Source organism: Lonchura striata, chromosome 1 (assembly GCF_050655825.1).
Source record: "Lonchura striata isolate lonStrDom1 chromosome 1, ASM5065582v1, whole genome shotgun sequence".
NCBI classification, from domain to species: domain Eukaryota; kingdom Metazoa; phylum Chordata; class Aves; order Passeriformes; family Estrildidae; genus Lonchura; species Lonchura striata.
The window spans coordinates 81050934-81077226 of record NC_140703.1 but is presented as its reverse complement, the minus strand read 5'-3'; the positions used below and the strand labels follow the sequence as shown (position 1 = coordinate 81077226).

At 36.0% G+C, this 26293-nt stretch overlaps 2 protein-coding genes across 5 annotated transcripts in view; one reads left to right on the top strand and one right to left on the bottom strand.

The window, feature by feature from the left end:
- FGF14 (fibroblast growth factor 14) overlaps nucleotides 1-24746 on the top strand; it is a 376534-nt gene extending 351788 nt beyond the window's left edge. For all 3 annotated transcript variants that reach the window (XM_021530239.3, XM_021530237.3, XM_021530238.4), the window contains 2 exons: nucleotides 15346-15544; nucleotides 18018-24746. In XM_021530239.3, the coding sequence (XP_021385914.1) occupies nucleotides 15346-15544; nucleotides 18018-18154 (336 nt within the window). In that variant the 3' untranslated portion in view covers nucleotides 18155-24746. The remainder of the gene's footprint in view (nucleotides 1-15345; nucleotides 15545-18017) is intronic.
- The window catches only part of ITGBL1 (integrin subunit beta like 1), a 123370-nt gene continuing 121732 nt past the window's right edge, over nucleotides 24656-26293 (bottom strand). For both annotated transcript variants that reach the window (XM_077781506.2, XM_085557013.1), the window contains one exon: nucleotides 24656-25957. In XM_077781506.2, the coding sequence (XP_077637632.1) occupies nucleotides 25866-25957 (92 nt within the window). In that variant the 3' untranslated portion in view covers nucleotides 24656-25865. The remainder of the gene's footprint in view (nucleotides 25958-26293) is intronic.

Genomic DNA, 26293 nt, shown 5'->3' with positions numbered 1-26293 from the left:
CAACCACAGCTCTGAATTGCATTTGATCTGCTTATGTGTTTTGATCTAGAACTGTTTTTTTTAAAGTTTGATAGTGAGATATCCAACTCTTTGTTGATTGTTGTACGTGAGGTATAGACAGGACAGAGTAGGGATAACAGTGACAACCAGTGGTGAAAACACTCCTGTCCATTCTTGGGTCTTCCTGGGGAGGCTTAGCACTGGCAAGCAGAGGACTTCAGCTGGATTGAAAAATGGGACTGATTTTTTGAGTTTAGGGAAAAATATTTCTGGGTAGATTTTCACAGCTCTATATTTGGGGCACCAAAATTCCTGGCCCGATTTTCAGAAGCACTAGAGCAGCTGAGAGCGAAGGAGAGGTTGCCCAGCACTGCATAGCTGACCATCTGGCCTCCAGGTATTGCTGTTAGAAAATAATCTCAAATCAGAGATCACCTTTGAGAATGCTGGCATTAATCTCAGTTTTACAGATTTTTCTAGATGTACTCCAAAGGCTTTTTCCCAACTTATTTATTTTAAATTAAAGAGGAGTACATTTAGATCAGATATTCAGAAGAAATTCTTTACCCTCAGGGTGGTGAGGCACAGAAACAGGTTGCCCAGAGAAGTCATGGATGCCCCATCCCTGGATGTGTTCAAGACCAGGTTGGATGACGTTATGAGCAATCTGATTGAATGCAAGGTGTCCCTGCCCATGGCAAAGGGGGCTGCAGCTAGATGATCTTTAAGGTCTCTTTCAACCCAAATCATTCTATGACTCTGTGATTCTGTTTGCTGGCAATGGTGGATGGAAACACTAGTGCAGACCTTTGAAGACATAAAGCTTGACAGAAATGAAAATCATACAAAAGTTTTCTGTTTGTCTTTTTGTGAAATACCAGTTTTGTTATGGATGTAAATCACACAGAATGTAAACAACATGTTCTTGTTACTGCGGGGGACTGAGTGCCTGAGCAGAAACTGTGAGTGCTATTCACGGTGACTCCCTCTTTTCTAATTGTTGAGCTCATGCAAGTACATGAGGCAATTGAGGTTTATTCACTGAAATTAGTGACTTGTGTAGGCAGGTATATCTAATGCCTCTGATTTTATGTTTACTGGCAGTATTGTTTCAGTTGCTGCTTTTTTTCTGTGGAAAAGTTCAGCTCCCAGGCTGAAGAGTTTCCAGAAGCAGCAGAGGAGGCACACCTGCAAGCACAACTGCAGAGGCAGATCCCTGCAGCAGCACTCATCTCTTAATCATGCTAGAGCATCGTGTCTGTGCACATCCTGAAGAAGAGGATTTCTCCTTTTTTCTTAGCAGTCTCATTTTGAATGTCACAGCCTGTTACTGGCAGCCTGATTCACACCCTGAGATTTCCCAAATATCTTGGTGCTTCCTGCTGGCACCTCTGAAATGCTTGGTGAAATACTGAATGTGCAAGGTGATGTGTCAGTACAGAGGATCAGGTCTAAATGCCAAGGAGATGTTACACTGTCGGAGACTCAGACAAACTGTACCATGAACCAAGCTCTAAATTTGGATTTAAAGAGAAATGCTTATTTTTTACTTAATATTAAGACTGTTATTGTTTGGAAAAAACCCAACCGGTTGCTGCTTCCACATTGTTTTAAGCATTGGTAGGCCTGCCAATTTATTGTTATTAATTTAACATGTAAGAATTGTCTATTTTATTCTTTCTGCTGTTTGAGACATTCAGTGAATAAAGAAATAACCTTGAATTATCCAAGTGTTATATCTGTACCAAGCTGTTGTAAATTGTACAGTAGAATACTACCCACATTTCAAAAATATCTAGATGTTTTGTCTTGCTTGGTTTTTTTTTTCTTGTTTATTTGCTCTTAGTTAGATCAAAAGTAAAATTAAAAAGACCTGACAGGCAAACTAGAGAGGCAAAAGAAGAGGAGCTGCCACCTGCTCTAAGTTTTAGATGCTCGATTACATGATCAGTTGTTTGATTCCTTCTGTGATGACTCTGCAATCTCAGTTTTGTTACATGAATACAGCAGCTCCAACCCTTTATGAGCATACTTGGTCTCCTTATTTTTCCATCCTTTATACCCTATCCATTACAGAAATCAGGTAATTGAACAGAACAATAATAGGTAATAGTCTCTAAAGTTCAGTGGGATTTTTTTCAGTAGCTGTCTGAAGTCTTTGTAAAAGACTAGAAGTGGCATTAATAAATACCCTGCTATAAGTGGTAGGTTAAAACTCACAGTAAAAAAAAAAAGAAAAACAAAGAAAAAAATAAAAGAGGGCAGCACAGTACAGTACAGTATAGTTTATATATATTTATATAAACTATAAATAATTTATAGTTTGGAAAATCTTTCAAATCCTCCAAAGCTTCCTTTCCATGTCCACTCTTTCATTTGCTCTTCCCCAAGTCATTGTTTTTATGCATTTTAAATTGTGTCTGTGTTCCATTCTGACCTTGGCCCTTGCAGGTGATGGACACAGCCAGTGTGTTGCTCATTTGTGAGTTACCCACTCCTGCAGGCTCGCCCCTTGCACGGGGTGTGCCAGCGCTGCAGAGGGCACGGCTGGAGATGTGACAGCACGGGCAGTCCCTCGGGGCCACCGGGTCAGCACCAGTGAGACCAGCCTGACGGGCACCGAGTCACACCAACTGCTCCATCCCAGCCGAAAGGTCACATTCGGTTGCCTCTCCAGTGGAGCTCATGTATCTAAAAAATCATGTTTTGTAAGGAATTACAAGCAGCAAGGCAAAAATAATCTGTTGATTATAAAAAGGAACAGAACTTGGAGTTTTCAGGGGAAAGAAACACATCCATATCTAATTCTTTAATACAAGCATGAGAACCAAATTCATTTGTGATGAGTAGAGCATTGAAAAATAGCCTCTTATACACAGACTCACAAGGGACTCCTTGAATCTATCTGGGCCAATGTAAAAGATAGAAGCTAAGAGAAATGTAAGCAAATGTAACAGGAGTTTAAGTCTAAACACAGGTCCTTCATCTGCATTTTTACTTTTTTTAAGAGTTTGGTGCAATAATCCAATAGGAATAACAGCAGAATATGTAATTTTGATAGATTTTATAAACATCATGCCATGTCTTGCCTTTAGGACAGGGGGAGAAATTGGAAACCCAGATAAAACTGAGGATAAGCAAATTGCATGTTTATAGCTCTAAACATGAAAGTATAAGCAGCCAGTCAAAACTTAAGTCAAAGAGTTACATTCCTCAGCATATATAGGTATAGAAATAGGTGTGCAATCACTATGGCATTCTCAGGACAAGGAGTTCTTCTGGCCTGTAGCAATATTTTAATATGCTGATGGTATGATTTTTGGGGGAGAAAGATTCAAAAGTTTCTTGAAAGACTTTAAGGGAATGGAGTTCAACAAATACTAAAAGACAAAAAATCCCACAATCTTGTAAGCCAGGAGGCAGCTGAGATCAGGGTGACTACAGGGGCATCAAGTACCAGGCATCAGCTGGGGCTCACTAAGTTAGTGGCTGAAGTTCAGCCTCTTTCCAGCTCTTTTGAATTATTTCTTGAAGTTCAGAATTTGTGTGCAGCATGGCTTGATGCACTTTTCTTGTGACGGGAACATATGAAAACTGTGCTCAGCTTTGGTGAACCAGTAAAAAAGTGTACTTCCAAGAAACTTGGAAATCAAAATACCTGATATTCTCACCTTCATGCTTTTTGCTTTAGAAATCAGAGGGCTGTGTCTAAGACCTTAAAACAGTCTTTTCTTTGCATTTAGCAGTTTGTCCCTTCTTCTTACAGATGATGTAGCAGGGACTATGTTAATATGTGTACCCATTGTGTCCCTTTTACCAGTTGAGGGCAGGTTACAGGTCACCTTAAGGTTTTAATTTGGCTACAGTTTTGACTCTGATCCTACAACTCTGTTTATAAACAGTTGAATAGTAATGTATGCTTTCTAGCTCAGTTTATCCTTGCAATTAGCTACTCAAGTCTATAGATAATGTGTTTTTATTGCCATGTTGACGAAGAGGAAGATCCTCCATGTTTCAGGAATGTGGTTGAAGTACATAAAATTCCAAGCAGCCATAAAAGCAACCGTAATCTCAAGTAAAACCTCATTGCTTTCTTGGAAATATATTTACAGCAGCTGAGCCTCTTTGAAGAAGCTGTTATGTCCTTCCCCAGGAGTCGATTACAAGGATTAAAACTTGGATATTTTCATCTCGTTATTCACCAGGATAGTTCATTAATAGGTTGAAGCTACTCTGGAATAAATGTGTTGTGTCCATGCAAAGCTAAGTGCTGACTTTCTCAGGATGGCTCTAGGAATAGCCTATAATAGACAATGAGTTACATAGTGGACTGACACAACTGATTTTTTAAGGAACTATTAGATTTCTAGTACCTTGAGTAAGTTGCCAGCAGCCCAGCAGCTCAGGACAAAAATCTTGCTTTGTTTCTTGTTATGAAAACCACTTGATGTAACTACTTCCTTTTTTTTTTTTTTTTTTTTTTTTGTTCGGCAGTGCATATTGTAACACTGAAGCAAATAAGCAAATAAAAAGCCATAGCCCTTTGCTATCACTCTGATTTTTGTACCTTTATGGGTTCTTCCAAGCATCTATACTCATCTTGTACATAATCAACTCTTAAAAGTTTGCTGCTGAAAGAGGAATTTTATCTGAATATCAGGATGTAGATACAACCACCTTGGAGTTATCCATCCATAACAGAAACAAGCATCACTGCTGTGTGTTAGGAGTTGTTTGTAATCATCTCCTTTCTAATGAGATACATTAAATTTCTGGTCTTTAGCACATAAACATATGCCCAAAAGTGTCTGCTTCTTTCTTTTCACAATTTCCAACTGGTTAATGGTATGATGCTATTCCACAAAAATACTTTTTAGTGGCTGACATTTTATATCATTTTATATAGTTAAAACAGGAGACATAGTGGATTTTGTTTTGAACTGATTCATGATATAGTTTTTGAATGTTTGAGTGTGAGTCTCTGTACTTCAAGTTTCTTCTGATAATGGATGCTTGAAGTAACAATTATGTAGATATGTGAAAATTAAAAAATAATAGAAACATATTTTTAGACCTCTAGATGAACTGAAATATTTTAAGTAAACATTGCTTTTTGCATTTTATGTATACTTAGATATATGAATAATTCCTGTACTAGAAAGACTTCTAAGATTTTTGTTTACATTTATTAATTTCAAGACAGGCAAGTTTGCTCTTGCATTATATTTTCTGGACAGATATTTCATGGCAGGCAGCAGTTTGTTGAGTGTCCCGTCTTATGGACACAGACTTTTTATTTTTAAGTGGAACAGTGCTGTAGGCATCTATCTCTATGAAAGAATGAAAATGCATAAAACAGGAAATGGTACAGAATATTTAAAAGCTTGTCAGCCTGTCAGGTTTTGGCTGTCTTTCTGGTTAGATGTCCATCATTTTCTATCTTCTCATTTAAAAAGCAGAGAATGAAAAAGAACAAATAATGGATTTACAGCCCTTTGTTTTCATATGTGAAAGCTGCTTTGGAAGGAAATGGAGAACGCCTGTTGAATATTTGGTTGTGCTTTCAAAGAAGAAGAAAAAAGATGGGTAAAAGGATGCACAGTGAAAGAAGGAAGAAATTGGTGGCTTCTCCTAAACCACATATTTGTTGTATAACAAGAATTAAGTAACAAACAGTTAAAGTTTGTTGTTAAAGTTGTCTCTGTTCCCTGTACTTCCCAGCATTTAGTGATTGACTGCAGCTTATATTGAGTTGTGCAAGTAAGAGAAGACTTAGCTAATGCATTTTCTCAGAGATGTGATGACATTCATTACACAATAATTTTGCCTTACAAAAATCTCCTCAGACTCAGGTTCCTCTGAATTTACCTTTCATGTTCTTCTTATGAACACTGAGCACAAAAGAGCAAACGGATGAGAAAGAGACATTAGCAAGAATGTCATATAATAATAATATAATTATAACTTCATAAAGCCTACCCTCCTGACTTTCATTTATTACAGCCCTTTTCTTTTATAATAGTTGATTTTTAGACAGTGTAATTCATACACTGACAAGTTGTAAAGAAAGGCTGCAAGCACAAAAACAGGCTCACAACCATAAAGAAAAAAGAAATAGAAAAGAGTACACTAAAGTAGGCCACTTCATACAGCTTGAGTGTTCTTGCAACTTTTTCTAGCTTCTCAGCTTGTAAATTACACCCATTTCGAACTTTCATAAGTTCACACATCTTTTGGAAGGAACATGTAGAACTGAAAGAGCCTAAATTATACCTTGAAAATACCTCTAAATTTGCACCTATTTATGTTTACTTTTGCATTTGTACATAGTTATGGACATGTATACAATCATACTGAGAGAAGTCTACAAAAACACTGTGTATATGAAAATATACCATCCCATCTGATGTTGCACAATAGTGGCAAAAACTCTAATCATTTTTCTTTATCCAATATTTTAGTGTATTAGAGAGGAGCAGAAATTTCCTTGTGGTAAATAAAAATCATTGTCCTTTTTTCTTTTTGGCCATTTCAATAGCTATTTTTGAGTTTTTCTTTATACCTTGTTTTATGTGAGACAATTACATTGTAGAAAATTGTCTACAGTAATGACTGCAAGTGTCTGGATAAACTTGTGTCAAAAAATTCCACTGTCATTTGGAAAGGTTTGGTCTATGACTGAGTGTCTCCATATTTCTCCTGTATTATTCATCCAGGGAAAGGATGGTGAATTGATGGGCAACTGGAGGAGAATTTCTTCCCCAGCCCATCATGGTTTGTTTCAACAGCTATGTTGTTAAATCCTCCTTTCAGTCTCTTAATTTAGTGCTGTCCCATTTTTCCCTTGGCATTGACCTTTTCTAGATGAGAACCTGATGCTGTCAACAAGCTGATGAATTATGGCTGTTCTGAGTGGAAATGACCATCAAATATAGGCTGGTTTACTCATCTTCTTCTCCAAAATTCCCCATGACAATACTGGAAGAAAATATTTCTTACAATACAAGCTATTTGTCTTAGTCACGCCTTGGGGCATCTGCCTTTCTTATTGATACTGGGTTACTTTAATCACAGATGCTGTACAGGAGATAAAAGATGTCTCTCTGTGTTGATAAAGCAAGGAGTTATTGCTGGTGTTTAAACTGAAGCCTTCAAGCAATTTTTACTTCATATTTGAATCTTAAGGGAAGGTAGATGCTGAGGATTAGGTGGGGAGGAGATTATGCTCTGGAAGAACAAATATCTCATTTCAGTGATACAAGGATTCTGGCTGAGTTTCCTTTAAAGCCAAAGATGTACCCAAGCCAAAAATTACACATTTCTGTGAAAGTTCAGAGTTTAAATGAAACAGAAAATCACTTCTCTCTCCTTCATGTGTCTGTGAGGATACTTGACCATAGGCTATAACATATGATGGCTCTTGGTGGGCTGCAGACCATTCCCAGACCAAACCCATAGGTACAAATTTGGCTTTCAATAATATTTCTAAAATAATTTTTACTTCTTTTATTCAGAAGAAGCAGAACTTTTTTAGTGGTTCAACTCTTGAGCATTTAGTGAAGTTTTCTAGTTTTGGAATGAGCATCATAAAGACAGTTTTGAAAATTAGTTACCTTTTCCAGGCTGCTGCCTCAAACTTTCTCTTGTGTTTAAACAACCTCTACTCACTCATCCCCAGTGTAAGGGTTATGTTTCTGATCTTTACTATGGGCTGCATTTCACAAACATTAAGTCATTTTTTTGAGTCTAATTGTCCAACTTTAAATAATATTTATCGGAAATGCTCATATCAAGGAAATTTGTTCCATCTCGGCTGTGTCCCACTGAGTTGATGACTATGAATTGTAGATAGTGGTCAAAAGAAGAATAATACCAGAGCACTGCTTGCAACATAATAGTAGCTTATATGTAAGAAGGAGAGAGAAATATATTACTTTTCCTGACTAGTATATGTAAGTAATAATTTAGTATCATTCTTGCAGTTATTATTTAAAATATTCTTTTATCTGACATCATTGTTTCATCTTTCAAATAGTAAGTTTATGAAAGAGCATGTGCTCTGTGCTCTGCCTTCCATAAAAAATATATTATTGCCTTTATTAAATTATAGATTATATGGCCATAGCTTCTAGTTGTAAGCGAGGTAACCTATCTGTTGTGAAGTAAGGAAATTTTTGCAAACCAAGATGTGATATTCTGTCATTGCCTCATCCACTCCCTACAACTACCTGAAAGGGGGTTGTAGGCAGGTGAGGGTCAGCCTCTTCTCTGAGGCAAACGGACACAAGACAAGAGGAAATGGCCTTAATCTGCACCAAGGAAGGCTGGACATCAGAAAGAATTTCTTCACTGAAAGGATGCTTAAGCACTGGAATTGGCTGCCCAGGGAAGAGGTAGAGTCACCATCCCTGGACATGTTCAAGAAATGACAGGAGGTGGCACTTAGTGCTGTGGTTTAGTTGACATGTTGGTGTTCAGTCAAAGGTTGAACTTGATGATCTTGGAGGCATTTTCCCAATTTAATGATTCTTTGATTCCAATCTGGACATAAAATTAAGCCAAACTTGGTCTTTGATCAGCATTAAGGATGTTGGACTAGGCGATCTCCAGAGGTCCCTTGCAACCCTAACTCTTTTGTGAGTCTCTTAAACACACAGATATCTGTTCAAACTATTTTTTGTTAGCTTATCTATATGTATATTATGTGAATTTTATTCATTACCTTGTTTTAAGTGCTTATGAATGTACATGAATAAAAGAATTGCTACATGACCAATGTTATCATTCATATCCCCGCTAATTAAGGTCCTAGTTAAGTAAGTGCTGATATTTGCAATAACATTAATTTACATTTATTTTTGCCTAAATTTACTCAAAAGTGTTTGATTTCTTTATAAGCAGTTATAGCCAAATCTTCAAGTCTTTAAAGACCTTGAAAATGAGATACAGAAATTGTAGCTAAAAGCTTTCTTTTACATGCTGACATTTTAATGTATTCTTGGTGATTCTTTAACCAGCGAGAATCATCCCTGATTTTTACCTGCATGATAGCAAATCCTATTTTTATAACTTTCTCCTTTTTTAAAGATCACATATAGTAATCTTCATAAATATAAATAGTATTAACTTAGAAGAGACTGTAATGGTGTTCTCTGGCTGTTGTAATTTGTTGAGGAAATTTTCTGTCAGAAAATGGTGGAAAGTGCTTGAAAGGGGCTATGAGTGTTTGCTGCTTTCATAGGACATCTATAGGATTGTCATGTTCAGCTATTACTGCCTTTACTTTTGAAGTTAGTAATTTGACTGCAAAGCTTGCAGTCAAATTACTAACTTGGTATCTTACTTGTCCAGTTTGCACATAGAAAATTCTGCCAACTTTGCTTGTTCTTGTTCTGATGTTTAAAAATTATGTTTATATTAGGGGTTTTTTTAGGCCCAGATATACTAAATGTCTTTTCAACTGCAGTTGAGAATAGAATAGAAATAGAAATACAATATCAATTTCTCCTTAATTCATGAGGTATGTAACCATGTGTTACAGTATTTTCTGCTATTCAAAGAGGAGCTCATGCACAAGATGATTTCAAACTGCAGACTCTTAGCCATCTTAACCATTCAGAAAATTTGGTCTTATGGAGAGGAGATATTAAGTGACTTTTTGTTTTCCTATAGAAGCATTTGTCAATTAGATTTACTGTAAGAAGGTAGTCTTGCTCACCTAATTCAATGTGCAGCAAGTCATTGGAATATCAATTTAAGTGTATTCCAAGTCTCACGTGCAGGAGAAACCTTCTAACCTTAGAGTTTTTGCTGCACAAATATGTCTGTGACAAAGCCTTTTGCTGTTCCACTCCACTGCAGGTGTTTTCTAGGATCTCATCATTTCACACTTTGATCACTGCAGCATCATCCCCTCCTGCACTGAGGAATACAGTGCTACCCCCACAGTCTCCGTTCAGAACTCTGCCACAAAGTTCATTTCCCACCTTGATTATTTTAACTTATTTCTCTTCTGAGTGCATTTTCTTCATTAAGCAGACTGCTTCTTTTCAACCTTAAGACCAGTCTTCATGAGTCATTTCCAACCTTTCTATCTGCTATTAAAATGTCATTTCCTTTTCTTTATTTCTGTGTTGCTAGCCTCTAACTCTAAAAACACTTTTGTGCTGATTCTGTGCTGCTTTTCTCTCTCTGCAGAAATTTCTCATAAGCCTCCACAAAGTACATGTTGCCCTTTCTCCAGTCTGTCCTTAAGAATCCTTTGTCATCATTTCTACAAAAACCAAAAAAAAAAATGGAAACCACCTCCTACTGTGCCGATACCATTGATTGGATGTGTTGGTTTTGGATTATGAGGTGTTTGCATCAGGCAGATTCCACTTGGCCTGTACTTAAAAAGCTCTGAGGTCCTGTTCCATAACCTGCATTTTAGGTGCAAGTAATGAATAGTATCAGGGTTTTTTACAGTGCTTGATTAGCCTGGCTGTTTCTCACCTGGCAATCACTTTGAGTTTGTATTGCAATTGTGTTTTCTGCACGGCACTGAGGAGAAACTGCAGCTAGTCCAGCCTACAGCTGTGCTTTTGCTGCCTGGTAGATTAACAAATCCTGTTGTGCCCATCTCCAGTGGAGTACACTAACTCCTTGTTTGCTGCTGACTACAATTCAAGAGGCTATATGCTAGCTTTATCACTTCTGTGAGCTGTAACTAATGCCCTTCCTTCATTTATTTCAGAATAAAACACAAAACTAAAGAGGCTTAAAGGTTCAGAACAAGAAGGTAGGAAACTTTTGTGGGAGCCCTTATTGTTGGTACAGCTGATCATTGGAGATCATTACTCATTTTGTGCAATGAAAGGTTACGTTTTGTTCAGTCCTGACAGTTCATTACTGATTTACTGAACAGAAATATAATTTAAAACTGCAGGTGTCCATTTAATTTTTAAAAAATAATCTGGAAGCTATGTGGCTAGTTGTATTGTCATGCTAGTTTTGGTTTGTAACTCTGTGGTTCACAGCATATTTTTTCTTTCTAAGAACTAGAATAGGAAAATGCTGTGCTTTGTGGGGTTTATTTTGAGTGAAAGGTCATGACTAAGAATGGATATGTGTAACTTCTCTAAAGCTAACTAACTTGAACAAACTAAATTGTGAAATCACAGCAATGGGAAGTTACACTGATAATCCATGCAAATATTTTCAATTACTCAATTGATTTTGAATGATAGCCACTTGCTACAGTGCCATATTATTGATTGGCATTGAGGCTTAGCTTCATCATGTCAGACCTCAGCTTTTGATTGACAGGAAGACATTACTTGGTAGGGAATTCATCTCAGTTGTCATCTGAATTACTTTCCAACAACCCCTTATATCTTTGTGTTGACACCACAAGTAACTTGAGCTCTTTTGTTCAGAAAGTCACATATTTGAGAAGTGGATAATGGCTCTTCTTATTTTATTTCTTTTGTGTTTTGTTCTTATATGAAAGCAGATTCTGATACAACCACATGATTCCATGAGGTAAAACCCCATCATTTTGAATACTATGATGCTAAGATTTGGCAATGCTGGTGGGGCCCCCAAAACTAAGAACTCTGCAATGGCAGAGCTTTTGATTCCACAAGTTTGAACTCACAATCTTTAATTAGCAATTAATGCTACTGCAACTAGAATTAAAATATCTCCAAATAGGACTCGCATCAAGCAAAAATTTGATGAGACTCTAGACAAATATCCAAGTGAAAATTCTTCTCAGCAAAGTGCAGTTTAATGCATCCTTCATTTCTCTGGGACCCAGGAAGATTGCACTTCACAGCCAAAACCTTTTCCTGGGGTTTTGGAAATTGGCAGCCCATATACACTTTACTTCTCAAATGTTGCTTTGACAGGATAAAACCACTTTTTATATAAAACTACAGGTTAAATCTGGGCTCCGACCTTGAGAGAGAAATTCTGAGCACAAGTTCTTGTTTTCAAGTCATATCTGGTTTTGCAATTTATTCATTCACTTCTTAAAAAATGTCCTGGGATCAAAACCCAAAAAGTCATTCTTGCAGGGAAGATCTAAATTATTCATGTCAGTCAGATGCAAATTTGAATTCCTTCAAGTTGGATACAGACATGGAGGTAGCCTAGGGGAGTGTCCTCACTACTCACTTTCCTTTATAAAACACCTCTGTACTGCCTCTACCCCCAACAATAGGTTTAAATAAAGTCACCCATAGATTTTTTTTTTTTTTTTTTTTTTTATGTCAGTGCTGTTAGCACATTTGTAATTTTCTAGAAGTTCTCACTGGGTTAAGTCTAAGATATGCAGATCTAGATTTGACCTATGTACATGCAAAAATAACACCTTAGGTGTTACGGCTACTTTACTGTAGAAAATACAGTAGCGATTTTCAGCCAGCTGAGATGGTGTCTGAGGCAAGACTTTAGCCACCACTCTTAACTTAGAAATATTCAATTTCACCTGACCCCCAGGGAAGGGGCCATTTCAGAAGTCTCCTGATTAACTCTTTTCTTAGAGGAACTGGTGTCTGCAGTTCAGTATAATAATTATCAGGTGTCTAATTTTCATTAATTAATACTCCCCACACTGCTGGAACTATTAGTTTGTTTTAAAGTAACATATATTTAAGGGATCTTTTGACTGAGAGTTTAACCCAGGGAGAATAGCCTCCTAATATACTGGATGAATGCAAACTCTGTCCAAAGCTGTTGCCCTACCCAGACATCTGAAATAGGATAGCTGCAGTAGTTTTCTGCAGTAGGCAGAATACAGTATTTGGGTTTGACTCTTCCTTAAACAACAACAACAACAAAAAAAAAAATCAGACTATTATTATGTTTTTATAACTACATAGTAGTAACGATGCCAGTTTGTTCCGTCTATTAGTCTGCAACCAGGAGTAGCTGAGTAATTGCATTGCCATAATCTTTTTTTTTTTTTTTTTTTTTTTTTTTTTTTTTTTTTATTGGTAAAGTCAATCTCTACCACTTCATATACTGTGCACTGTCAGAAACACTACTGCAATGCCAAAGAAATGAAAGAGGAAAAAGACAGGTTTGATTCAGGGAAGATATATGAACTGAAAGAACCTTGTTTAAGTATCATAATGGATATTGTTAGGGAAAATATACAAGTAGTGTTTAGAGGCAGCCAAGCAGCTCTAGTACGGAAGAACATAGAATGACAAACAGCTTTTGTTTATAGCACAAAAAATGTGAGTATTGGCTAAGAAGTAGTGTTTATGGTAATTGAGCTTTATAAGGAAGTAAAACTTCATGGGGAACACAGGGGGTAGCATTTTCAGTGAAGTAGGCAATAAGGAGAGCTGTGTAGGCATTTCCTGATTAGCATCTGCTGTTTCAACAGCCAAGGAACATGACTCGCATGTAAATGCTTGTGCTAGGCTTTAACAGGCATTCCCTCTAGCATGCCTCCCTGCCTTCTGGTTTTATTTTGAGTCTCCTTGAGCCCTACTGTGACTTGAAATCAGTGGAGGAGAAAGGAGAGTAACACAAACAACAGATGTCTTAAAGTTTTGAACAGAGAGAGAAAAAGCCCCATGGCAAAGGAGATGGTGCAGTTAAGGTGTTTTCCTGTCATTAGTGTTTGGTGCCTCTCGTATAAACTCTATTTGCATTTTTGCATATATATATATATACACCTATCTCGATATATGCAGTTGGTATGCAGTTGTACACACAGGGGGTAAAGTGGTAGTGCAAAAAGATGCTCATTGCACATTTCAGAATTTTTTTTGCATCCTGTAAGAGTCTGACCTATAGACACCAAGTGTACTGGCTGACACAGCCAAAGCAACCTATTTTCTGGCAGGCTCACAAATTATTTCCAAGCTGTTCCCTGCTTTTAGTTTCTTGCTGCATAAAATACATTTTTCTTTAATCTGAAGCTCAAAGATTTGACCACGTGTTCATCAAGACAGCTTTACTTAAAGGTGGTAACTTAAGCCATGGCAGTACAAATACCATGTACCCCACTACATTAGAAGAACCAGATTGAGCACCAAGTGACATTCAGTGTACATTCAGAAAAGTCTTTAATCTGTGATTTTTTTGTATAGGGAACTGTGTCTTTAAGGACTTTAATTTCCAGAAAGTAAATCTGTGGCAGAAACAGCTGTGAAATTCTTACAATATATAGGCAGCTGGGGATGGCATAGAGACCCTGAAAATACATTGCCTGCTGGGTTTTAACTCAGTACTGCATGGGGCCAGGAACAAAAAGAAATGAAAAAAAAATTAGTGTGAACAGAAAAGGGAAAAGATGTGAAGTTTCCAGATTTTTTTTGCTTTTTGGAAAAGATAACTAAAAGAAGTATAAAGAGTTTCCAGGGCTGAGGACTTTGAGCTCTGAAATCTTAGCATGCTACTTCCCCCTTTCCCACATCTACCTCCTTTTATGTCTTATTTCTTCTACAGGCTTCAGCAGATGGGTCCACAGACGGAAAATCACATTCACATGGCATCCTATTTTCTTGTGATATTTTAAATGTATATTTATTTGCTTATTAACTTGCTGGGTTTTTTCAAAGAATTTTGGTAATCTCTATCTCAATGGATATGTACACTGGTTATTTTGTTAGTTACTTGTGTTATATATATATATATATATATATATATATATATATATATATATAAATATAAATTATTTTGCTACTGGACTACAGAAGTTTATGCTTAAATAAACCTATATAGAGTTTTAGACAACTGCTGTTACTGAATGTGACTTCTGAAAAATGAATTCTAGTTTTGGAATGAATGCTGAGGATGCCAATAGAAATTATTATTCTTTGTCCAGAAATTTGTATATCAGAACAGTATTGCTCTGTAGTGGTATTGTCCTGGACTACAGGGATTGTTATATATTACAATATGTTGGTGGCAGCACTTTAACCATAGAATATTAATTGTTGTAATGAGAGGGAGCCTGCTGCATTCAGTTAGAACAGAACAACTGTTATTTCACTAATACTACTTTTGCATACACTTTCTTAATCTTAATAAGGTCCTCCTATCAGAGAAAGAAGCATAATAACAATAATTATGCCTGTATTTTAATTGTGCTTTTATGCCTGTGTGGCTTTCTTTTTACTTCAAAAATATACTATCTCTGTTGCAAAGATGGGTAAACTGAGGCATGCATGGGAAGTGAACTAAGTTCACTGAAGGTCTTCCAGACAAAGACAAGAACTCCTGATCTTAAAGCCGAACCTTGTCTTAAATCATATATAAAACTTATCATGAGGCATTTGTAAGTTAACAAAACAAATCCTGCACTTTAGAGATACCATTTAATATTTGTTTTTCTTCCCACAGGAACTTTTTACACCAGAATGCAAATTCAAGGAGTCTGTTTTTGAAAATTATTATGTAATCTACTCATCCATGCTCTACAGACAACAGGAGTCCGGGAGGGCTTGGTTCTTGGGGCTGAACAAAGAAGGGCAGGTCATGAAAGGAAACAGAGTGAAGAAAACAAAACCAGCAGCTCATTTTCTACCCAAGCCATTGGAAGGTGAGGCTCAGTCCGCCTCTGGCAGACTCTCCTGTACATCTCACAAGAATAGGGAATGGTTTCCAAATTGCCTGTACTGAATGTGCATGTGGGGTCAATCCCAATGCCACTCCCCAAGTTTCATGGAGCCATTTTGTGCCTCCGTGTATTGATGTTACAAAGAGCATATGTAAAAACAGTTTTCCAGGGACTAAGTGGTCATTCTACAAGAAAAGTAGTCTCCTGTGGAATAGTATTGTGCTGCTTTTAAAATGTTCCATTGTGAAAACTATTGTGAATCTTGCAGTGAGAAAATAATCCTTCCATTAGGCAGAATGAGATAATGAATATTGAACATTGGGAGTTATAAAAGGAATGGATGAAATGTCAGCATTTTAACAAAACACAAAGGTCTCGCTATAAAATAAATCATGATGTTTAATTATGCCAAGTGATGTAATGTACACAACTCATGTAAATTGGCCTTTAAACCAAGATAGGAGCAAATAACAATCACAGTAACCTTAAACACCAAAAATGATGTCCCATTCTCTGAAAATCAAATAATATCTTGAACCTTTTGTGTTATTTTATGTATTTATATATAAATACATATGTATATATTTTTATGCTGGCTTTTGCTTCTTGTCCTGATGGCACTACTTATTGTTCTAATTGCTGCACATAGCCTCAGATATTCTGCAAGTTACCTCATTTCTTGCTATCTGAAAACACACACCTGAGTAATACTTTGGTTAGCAGTCCAATTTCTTTTGATATTTAACTTAAAATTTTTGATTGAAGGATCAGTTTGTCAAATACTTTATCATAAGGAAATAATCAAATAAACTTATGTTTATTTGAAGTCAGGTTGATGCCTTTACCTGTCTTGTGAATGTTTGCAGTTGTTTCATAAGCTCTCAACAATACTAATAATTTATCTCTTGATCTTTCTATATAAAGATTTATAGGGAGGGAACTCCAATGCATTTTTTTAAAGCAATGCAAATTTTTGTGTACAAGGAAAGAAGTTACTTTTTTTAAAATGTTTGAATGATCAGACTTATCAAACTAGATTAGACAATGCTTAGAAATTACTTGATTTACATTGCTATGAAAATCATCAAATATTACAGCTCTGCTATATAATTCCTTACTTTATAGTTCCATTTCATGTCGTTCAATGTGATAATTTTGTAGGTCACAGTGTTATTTCACCAAGCTCTTTTAATTAATCGGTCAAGTGCCCTAAACACATTTATGGACCACTCTGAAGATACAGATTATAACCAACCTTATGTACTCTAGAGAAGACATTTAATTTCCATCTTTAAGAAGCTGTAAAAGGATTTAGATTGTGTCACTGGAAATGTTAGAATAAGTATTTGATTAGTTAATGATGCTATGGGGCCCTTTACATTTATTATGAAACTTCACATCATCGAAGATCAAGGTCAGTACTTTGATGCTCCAGCCTCCCACTCTAATTAGCCAAGGGATGAAGGAATTGTGCTCTGTGTGGTAGCACACACCCAGTTGGGAAATCAGTGCGATGATTAATTCCTTTGACTGCTGTGACACCTCTTTTAACATTGCTCAGATATAAATAAATGCAACTGAGTTAGGTATAAGTGGAAATATTACCTGATAGAGTGACATGGAAAATGAAATTGAATTATACAAGAGCATTAATCATTAAGGCAGCTTAATGCTTGAACTGTGTTATTGAATACATGTATTTCCCTCAAAGGATTTGAAGCGGTTAGATAGGGACTGAAGCTCAGGGGAAACTTCTAATTCCTCTAAGAATTCAGTTCATAGTGTAATTTGGAGTTTTCTGCACTTCTACATTCAGTGGAGATCAGTGGCTACTGCAAATGTTTTTGGAAATAACCCCCAAATAACTTTTGTATTCTCCATATATCCTGAACATTTCTTCAGGGCACACCTGAAGAAAAGACCATGGCCAAATTCCTCCGATTTGGGAGACTGATGTACGTGTAACTTTGTAGAACTGTATCCTAGCCTAGTCTTGCAATCTATGACTAAGAAAGGACATTTAAGTCTAGACAACTGTATTGTATAATCCCGTTTTTAATTACAATCTGTCTTAACACATTTTACTTCTAAATGCTCACATGTTTATTTAATGTTTATTTAAGGGTTGTATATACATATACATCGGTAAACACATGGACAATTTTGTGTGCCTTATGCAAAGAAAAAACACTAGTTTTTTAATTTCCAATAAGCTATAGTATCCATTAAGCAAGGGAAGAATGCAGTTTCCTACTGCATTTTAAAGTCAGATGCAGAAGAAGTGAGAATTCTGGAGGGTCAAGCAATTCTATCAGTGGTGCAAAACCAGCGTCTGTAAAATAAACAGTTTCCCTGTTATGCAAGAGGAACATAGAAAATTAATCCTATTTGAGATGAACTCTCATATGTGATACATTGCTAAAAATGCTTCTCCCTTTCTCTTCCTTCCCCTCAGTTGCCATGTATCGAGAACCATCTTTGCATGATATTGGAGAAACAGTGCCAAAGGCTGGGGTAACTCCAAGTAAAAGCACAAGTGCATCTGCAATAATGAATGGAGGCAAACCAGTGAACAAGAGCAAGACGACATAGCCAGATCCTCGCAGGTGTTGTGACTTTACTGAGTCCCAAGTACAGTTGAGTGATTTATCCTTGCCAGACTTCCCCTCGGCAGTGTTGTGGATCAGCTTGTGGCAAGTCACCAGCTTGCCCGTTCCTGTTTCTGAACTGAGTTGTTGCAAGTGGATAAATCTCAACATGTAGCTCCACCACAACGAGAAGACACCTGGATGAACCAGCTAAACTCAGACCATGGAATGCCCTACCAGATATTGGAATGCCTTTTTAATATCTTTTCTGTGACTGTGACACTTCATGTGAATGACATACTTCACAAGTACACTTGATACCTTGCCTGCTGACAATTGCCCATAATCCCTTTTTGAGTCCAGTTTCAGCAAAATCCATGTGTTTAAGTTCTATTTTGTAGCACACAAATAATCAAGTAATTTCTAGTTAGATGCTGTAAACCTGTGCTATTATGGATTTCTCTTCTTCCCTTTTTTATAAGGCTGCTCGCTCCACTGTTTGTGACCTTTTGCAGGGATTGTGTTTCTCTATAACTTAAGTGTTGCCGGTGGCTTAGTTTTGAAAGCAATCAGGGAATCAGGAAGCCTTCAAAAATCTACTATTAAAAATTATATCTATAAAGAATAGGATCATTGTCTCTGGCTTAAAATATTGATTAAATGTGAATACTCTTTAGTAACAGATACTGTGCTTCTGAGGTTGGCATTAAAATGGAGGGAAGAGCGTCAAACACAACCAATGGGGAGTTTTCTGAAACATGTGTTTGGCATCCCCCTATAGTTTCTTTTTGTGTGTGTGTTTTATACATATCACAGGCTTACTGGTAATGGTAACATTTGCCTTGCCCAGCGAGCAAGACCCACTAATTTTTGGAAAAGTGGGTCCAAAGAATTTTGTAGGCCTTGTAGGCCTGAATTAAGGCTCATTTTTCATCTACTAAATCTTCATTGTTTGAAAAACAACCACCACCGATAAAAGAATAAAAAAGTAAGACTAATCAGAATTGTGCTACCTAAATCCATTTCAAATATAATCCTTTCCTGTTTTTAAGGAACTGAACTTAATGCCATTGTTATTTTTGGCCGAATCCCACACCTACTTAGCAAAGCATGGGCAAGGGTTGTTGTTGTGTTCTTTTTTGCAGCACCAATGCAAAGGGTAGTTACAAATTATAGTTTAATATTTCTGGTGTTTTAAAAAAAAAAAAAGACGTTTTAAAACTGGACATATTACGAAACTTTATTTTTATTTTTAACTAAGCATGCAAAGTCCAGTCCTATGTATTTCACTGATATCCCAGTATGTACCTCCACCCAGCTTCCTAGGATACCATGCCCACAAAATTGCTAGATTGAAGGTGCCTTGCCTTGATCTCTATATACTGTACTTTCTCCTACATGAACCTAGAAGAAATCAAAAACATCTTAAAACTGAATCCTTGGATCATATTACCAGGAACAACATCAACCTTTGAGTTTGTCACTTGTGAACAATTAAGCCAGTGTTGTGGGGGATGAAGGCAGGTGGGGGAAAGATTCAGAGAATGCCACAGAGATGCCACTGAAGTTTTTGCACACTTAGTCACAGGCTTTCAGAAGATGAAATATATAGGTGCTCTCTGTGTGCTTAAGAAGGAATTTGTTTCTTAAAAATGGCAGCAAAGATCAAACTGAATCTCAGTATGGAAAACTGTGTGGCAACACTCTCTTGGCCTCTTGCTGTTACCTTGATATTTAAAGACAAAAAGAGGAAAACATCCGTTCCTTTTTTAGCACTGTATTTCTGGCAATTTGTTTTATCACATCTTTGTGCTGAAGTCCTTGACAGAGACTGCTGATTATTTCAAACTCCCTGTCTGCTCAGCTGAACAGTCTGATTCAGTCTGAATGAACTCTTCATACTAGTTTTCAAATGTGTTTTGTTTTTATAAGCAACATTTAGTGCACTCTTCAAGGAGGCTACTGTAAAGCTGCTAAATTCTAGAAAAACTTTTTCTTTTTTCTGTAGGTCAGACTTCTTTTTGTATGTGTGATATGAGAACAGCAAGATAATGCTTAATGTTGGGTCTTTCTAGGGAGGGAATGAGTTAAGCATGAGCCCTCTATCCATGTAGAGAAAAAAAAAACACAAACCTAATCTAAAACTGTGATAAAAATGCAAAGAAACTTTGACTTAAGACTGTGTCCTTGCCTGCTAGCACTAAATCTGTGTGAGCAGGGAAAACAACACTTTATTAAAAACTTCGGTGTGCCATTCTCATCCCATCTGGTCCAGTGGGATTTGTGCACCATCCCTGAGAAAACAAAATCAAACCAAAGCAGCTCAGATGGGAGCCAGGGCTGGTCCTGCAGTGCAGGACCCAGGAGAGGCAGCAGCCTTGGCTGCACTGCCACCCGGGCCCCAGGCCTTCTGCAGTTGTAAGAGAACATCACAGTATTTCAAGTGAGATAAAACAGCTGAAGGCTACATTCTCTCTCAGCTGATTCACCAGGAAGGAATACATGAGTTCATGTCCCATTCATCTGTCTTTTTATTCACCCAGTGTAAGAGCCTGAGGAGAGAGGGCTGGAGACCTGGCTGAGCCATGCAAGGAGGATCTGGTTCATTGCCTGATCCTATATAAACATTGTTTTCAACATTAACCTTTTCGTCCTGAGCAACTATGATCTGTGAACCAGTTTGGGAGGCTATAATTAAGGCCAGATTTATTTTATTTAAGCAGTTAGTACTTATTGGAAATACAGCTTTTTTTATTTTTTCTAATTATTGTTTTCTGGTTTTGTTTCTGTGGGCTAAATTCATATGAGCGTTTAATCCAATGAATCAATGTCCTAATTTTTTTCCTACAATCTGTTTAAACATAACAGAAATATCTTTGTGCTTTGTTTCCTCCCTTGAATTTTGTCTTGTCTCATCTGTTGCATGGGAAGAGTACAAGGATGAACTAACTGCATGTTGTAGGTTGTGTCTGTCAAAGAACTGTTGGCCACTGTTACAAATTTACATACATATATGCAAAGAGTTTGTCTGCATTGTACATTTTGTGTTGATTCTTATTTATTGTATACACAGATTCAACATTATGAATAAAACATTTATATGAAGGCATACTGGAAACCAACAAAAAAGTTTATGTAAGAAATAGACTGTGCAAAGCATCATTGCACTGGCCACAAGATGGTTAAACTTATGTAAATAGGTTGGCAAACTCAGTTCTCCCCCTTTACCATGCCAAAGAAAATTTCAGCTCCTTAATATAATACCTCTCTTGCTGTTCTCCAGGATGAGACTTCCCTCTAAAACTAATTTTGCTGTTAAGTGAAAGCTGTTTTCAATTGTCTGTTACTACTAAAGTACTGTATAGTAAACCTGATGGAATCAATTTGTATTTACAGATTGGGGTTTTTGTACTTACATGTGCAGCTGTCCGTGAATCTGCAGCGTTCCAGGTCTTTTGCATGCTTGCATTGTATTTTGTTCTTCTGGGTCTTCTCTAATCTCTGAGAGACTGTTCACACTGAAATCTAACCTCATCTTGCCATTTTATATGTTAACACTGCATAAAGTCGTTTTCTTCTCATTTTTGATCTGTATTTCAGCTACGGTTCTATTTGGCAAAATTAGACACACCTGCACAGTTTTAGAGATCCAGTTTTGAGGAGATATGAACTACTTCAATAAAGCACCATTTTGCTGTACTTCAAAAATTTTATAAATACACAAGAATCCTTATGAGATTGCTCGCATGATAGAGCCTATTGAAAGGTCTCTAGCTCCTTTTAAGTGCTTTGTAGTTCACATAACAGAGCTTTTGCTTAATTTTCTGGTTTTTTAGCCATTCTCAATTGATTTTGTAATATACTGTCATTTTCATAAATGTTGGTTCTTAATAAACTCCTCCCAGACCCTCCCCTTCACTAGATATAAAGTAAAGCAATTCACTTTGCCTATGGTATATACCTGAAACAATATATCTCTATGGGGAAAATTTTTGTCTTGGTTTAAAACTAGTTTACACAATGAGGTATGAAAGCAGACAGTTTGGACCATGCAGTAAAAGTGTACCATGATGATCCATCTGTTTATTGCTCTAAAGAATAGATTATTCAGCTACATTTCAATGGGAAGGTTCTCTTTCTTTTAAATGTCCCTTTAGATAAACATGCACTGCATTCTAAAATGTTTAACAGGGTTTTCTTTTCTGTGATGATTAATGCAAACGCTATAACTTATTTTTAAAGATGTAATAATTTTTTTGTTCAATTAATTAGTCACAGAAATATTCAACTTAGCTTTTTTCATCCCAGTATGATTTAGCTACAAAGTGGGATGTCTTTCTGCAAAGAAGCAAGGGCAATATATCAGAAAGGGACAGCAAATACATGAGTAAATGCATCCAAAGAATATAGCCAGTGGGGAAAAAAATGGATGACAAGCAGGTTAATAAATTATAGAAGTAAATCAATCCACAGGTTTTTTTACAGGTGATATTACAGATATGTTAAACACAATAGGTGTAATTCTGCAAGTTTATTATAGAAACACTGGCAAGCTTCTGGACTGTGTTCCTTCTCACATCAGAAGAAAACAAGGCTATAATATCTTCTTGTTTATAAGGTTTATCAATCTAATCAGTGAAGTGTCCCCTTTTATCCAGTTTGGTTTTGCCTTTTGCCACAGGCCTGGAATCAGGTTTTTAACAGTCACTAGCAATGAAAAATCAAGCAGTAAGTTTCACTTCCTTATGCTTCTTCCTGCATTTACAGTTTATCTATCTGGAATTCCCACCACAGGGAAGGAGATAAGGGAAAAATATAACTATTTATTAATATAGCTATTATATTCAAATATGTGGAATAATAATCTTATTCCTTCTGATTTCATTTTTCTAGAGAAGAAATGAGCCACATAACAGATATACTGGGTGTCACATCACCAGTTACCTCAGCATGAAGAGCAGGGGAAATGTTCAAGCAACATTATAGGAAACAGAAGAAAAATTGCAAAATAATTAATGTGTTCATTACATTTTTAGTAGTCTTAGTTAATACTTTAAGGTTTATAGTTATAGCACCATTTTGTTTGATAATTGCATTTAAAGGATCCATGGAGAGTAGCTGTCTTAGATATTCTGATTTTTTTTTCAATATGTAAGTTAACAAACAACTTGGATAACACTTTTTGAAATGCTATAGGTACATAACCCATCCAGTAGTCAAAAAAGTTGGAGCTAATTGGTTTAAAAAAAAAAAAAACCAAAGTAGAAATAAAAATTACTTTATACTCTTTAAGTATATAAATTTAAAATTAAAGGAAATGACAAAGTAAAATGCATCAAATATGACACTGGAACCACCTAAAGAGTTGTTCTTTTATATTTAAATGAGTACCTGAAATACCACAGCTGATCTACAGTATATATAAATGTTTTGATGCCATGAAATAAGTCAAAAGCATCTACTGACACCAGAACAGTTTTGACTATCTAGTATTTTCTTTATACAATACTAAATACAAACAGAAGGAAAGCAAGGAGAACTTAGTATCCTTCATTGTTTACACTCTGATTCAGCAGATGAATGTATATGCAAAAAAAACAGTGATAATGAGATGATTCAGGTCAGCGGTATTCATTATTCATAAATATAAATAAAAGCAACAATTTGTCCTCTCTAGACATCAGGGTTGGCAAAATGCATATATGCTAAAACTTGAGAAAATACTCCTGTTGAGCTCCATGGAGTTTTAGGGTTTTAAGTATAAAATATGAATTAAAATTTCAAGATGAATTTTACTTTGAGGATTCTTCATGCGTTATGAATTCAGCTTAGAACTCTGCCTGATACTTTGGTAATCTGATAATTGGTTTTCTATAAGAGAGTAGTTAGCAGCTTTGGGATGTATGTCTAGTTATTTATCTGCATAGCTTATGTATAAGTTGGATGTTTGGTAATGGAACTCCCTGAGAACATGGGCTTCACAAGCTTCAATTTTAGAAAGAAAGAATCCAGGTTAAGAGGAAAAAAAGTGGTAGTTAAAGAGTAAGCTATATGGAACAGAGGAATAATAAAGCAGTTAAATAAATACATTTGAAATTTTGCATTCAATTACATGTTCTGTACCATTGTATTTTCCTATTTCAAAATTGTCCTTTCTAAAAGAAAAGTAATTTCTAGACTAATAATGGAAAAACATTTTTTTTTTTTGTTAATACACATTTCCATTATTTCTGAGTCATGTACCTTTTCAAAAATCAGGACCTTGGCACCTAAACCACAATGTTAAAGTTTGGTATCTAAAAGAAGTATTTCTGAGCCATTTAATCAATTTCTTGCTCAATCACGGTTTCACAAAATGTAAACACTTTTGAAACTAAAATGTATATTTCTTTTTTTTTCTTTTTTTTTTTTTGCTCTAAAGAATTCAAGGGCTGCCAAATCTACATGTACAAAAAAAAAAAAAAAAAAAAAAAAAAGAGACTCATGTAAATAAGTTAGGGAAGTCCCAATAGTTGTGCATCGTTCATAACTCAATGTGAATTTCACACTGAGCAGCATTTCACCATTGGAAAATAAAAATAAAATTTTTGTTCATACCACTGCTTTGTTTGTATTTACTGTATTAAAACTTGAATTACTTTGTTGACATTGCCCAAACATCTTTGGCTGAGACCAAGCTACTGCATAGCACAGATGATATTTAAAGTCAATTGATGTTCAGGTTCTCCACTTCTATGAAAGCAGTTAAATTCAGTGAATTCAATGTGTGACAGGGCAATCTCTCCTGAACAGTGAATTCTAAGAGTAAAATCCTAAAAGTTACTAATATAAAAAATTTTCATTTGCTTTACAGGAGGCAGCTATAGATATATAGAACAGTACAACAGAAGTACATGTGAGTTGCAGAATACATATGCAGAATAGGCAGTCGTACTTTTATATCTTTATTAGTTTCACTCCATATGTTTCTATAGGTTATGTATTTTAAAGTATTGTAATATGTAGATTAGATAACCAACTTACTGATATATCAACCACAGAAACTAAAAGTTCTCCTGTGGAAAATGTTCCATTCAAATATTTCAGGTCTTCAGTCTACAAGTTTCACATGATTTGACCTCAGTTACACAATAATTTGACCAAATAAAATTTTTTTACTATTTTTATAGGCTTCTTTACAGTTTTTTTTCAATTTATGAGTTGGTTCATAATCAGGATTGTTGGAAAGAAAAAATGGGCCAAATAATATGGTATTTTTCAAATACCATAAAACAAATCAAACTAATTATTTGACAATATTCCAGTAGTGTTACTCTTCTACAGGTGAATTGTTGCATACTGACAAGGAGAAATGACAAACAAGTAAATCATGTTAAAATAAGGATCTTTTTATACCTTTGCCTCAGGTTGCTCAAAGAAATAGTCATTATAGGTATAATATCGGTTCCACTGAATTTACAAAAAATCTCTGGAGAAGTTCCATAGGGCCAGTATTTTATGAATTCACCCTCTAGATCTTGGGCTGTCGTGCTCCTTGTTTAGTTTTCTGATGCATTTCTTTAAGGAGCAGATCCTCAAATGTGTTTTAAGATATTTACAACCATGTAGGTGTGCGTTCATGCATACCCACACCCAGACACTTAGGAAATTAAATGTCCTAGCAGCCTAAAGAAAAACAAACAAAAAAACACTTCCTCAATCTTTGACATCCTTCATTAAGGGTATTCTCTCCCCAGCCAGATTTCACAAGCATTTCCATTCCATCCTTCCCAGCACTCACAGTTTCCACAGCTACAAATACCGTTACCTAGAATAGAATGAATAAAGGGCAATTATCATAATTGAAATATACTACATCAAAATGTGTTCTATGAGAAGTAAAAACTATGCTAAAGTAGATGCACTGTTCCTTCACTGTCCCCTTTTTTTCTTTGGAAGGAAGCAATTACTGAACCATTCATTGCATAAGAAGCCACCCCACACCTATACTTAAATGGCATTAATAGCATGTTCTCAACAATTCCATCAACAATATTGCAAATATTGAAACAGTATATGGTGAAGTGTAATTGTGTACACCAGTGTTTTTACCCAGCTGGTGAGGTTAAGTGTTCACACTGTGCCTCCAGGTACAAAGAAAAAC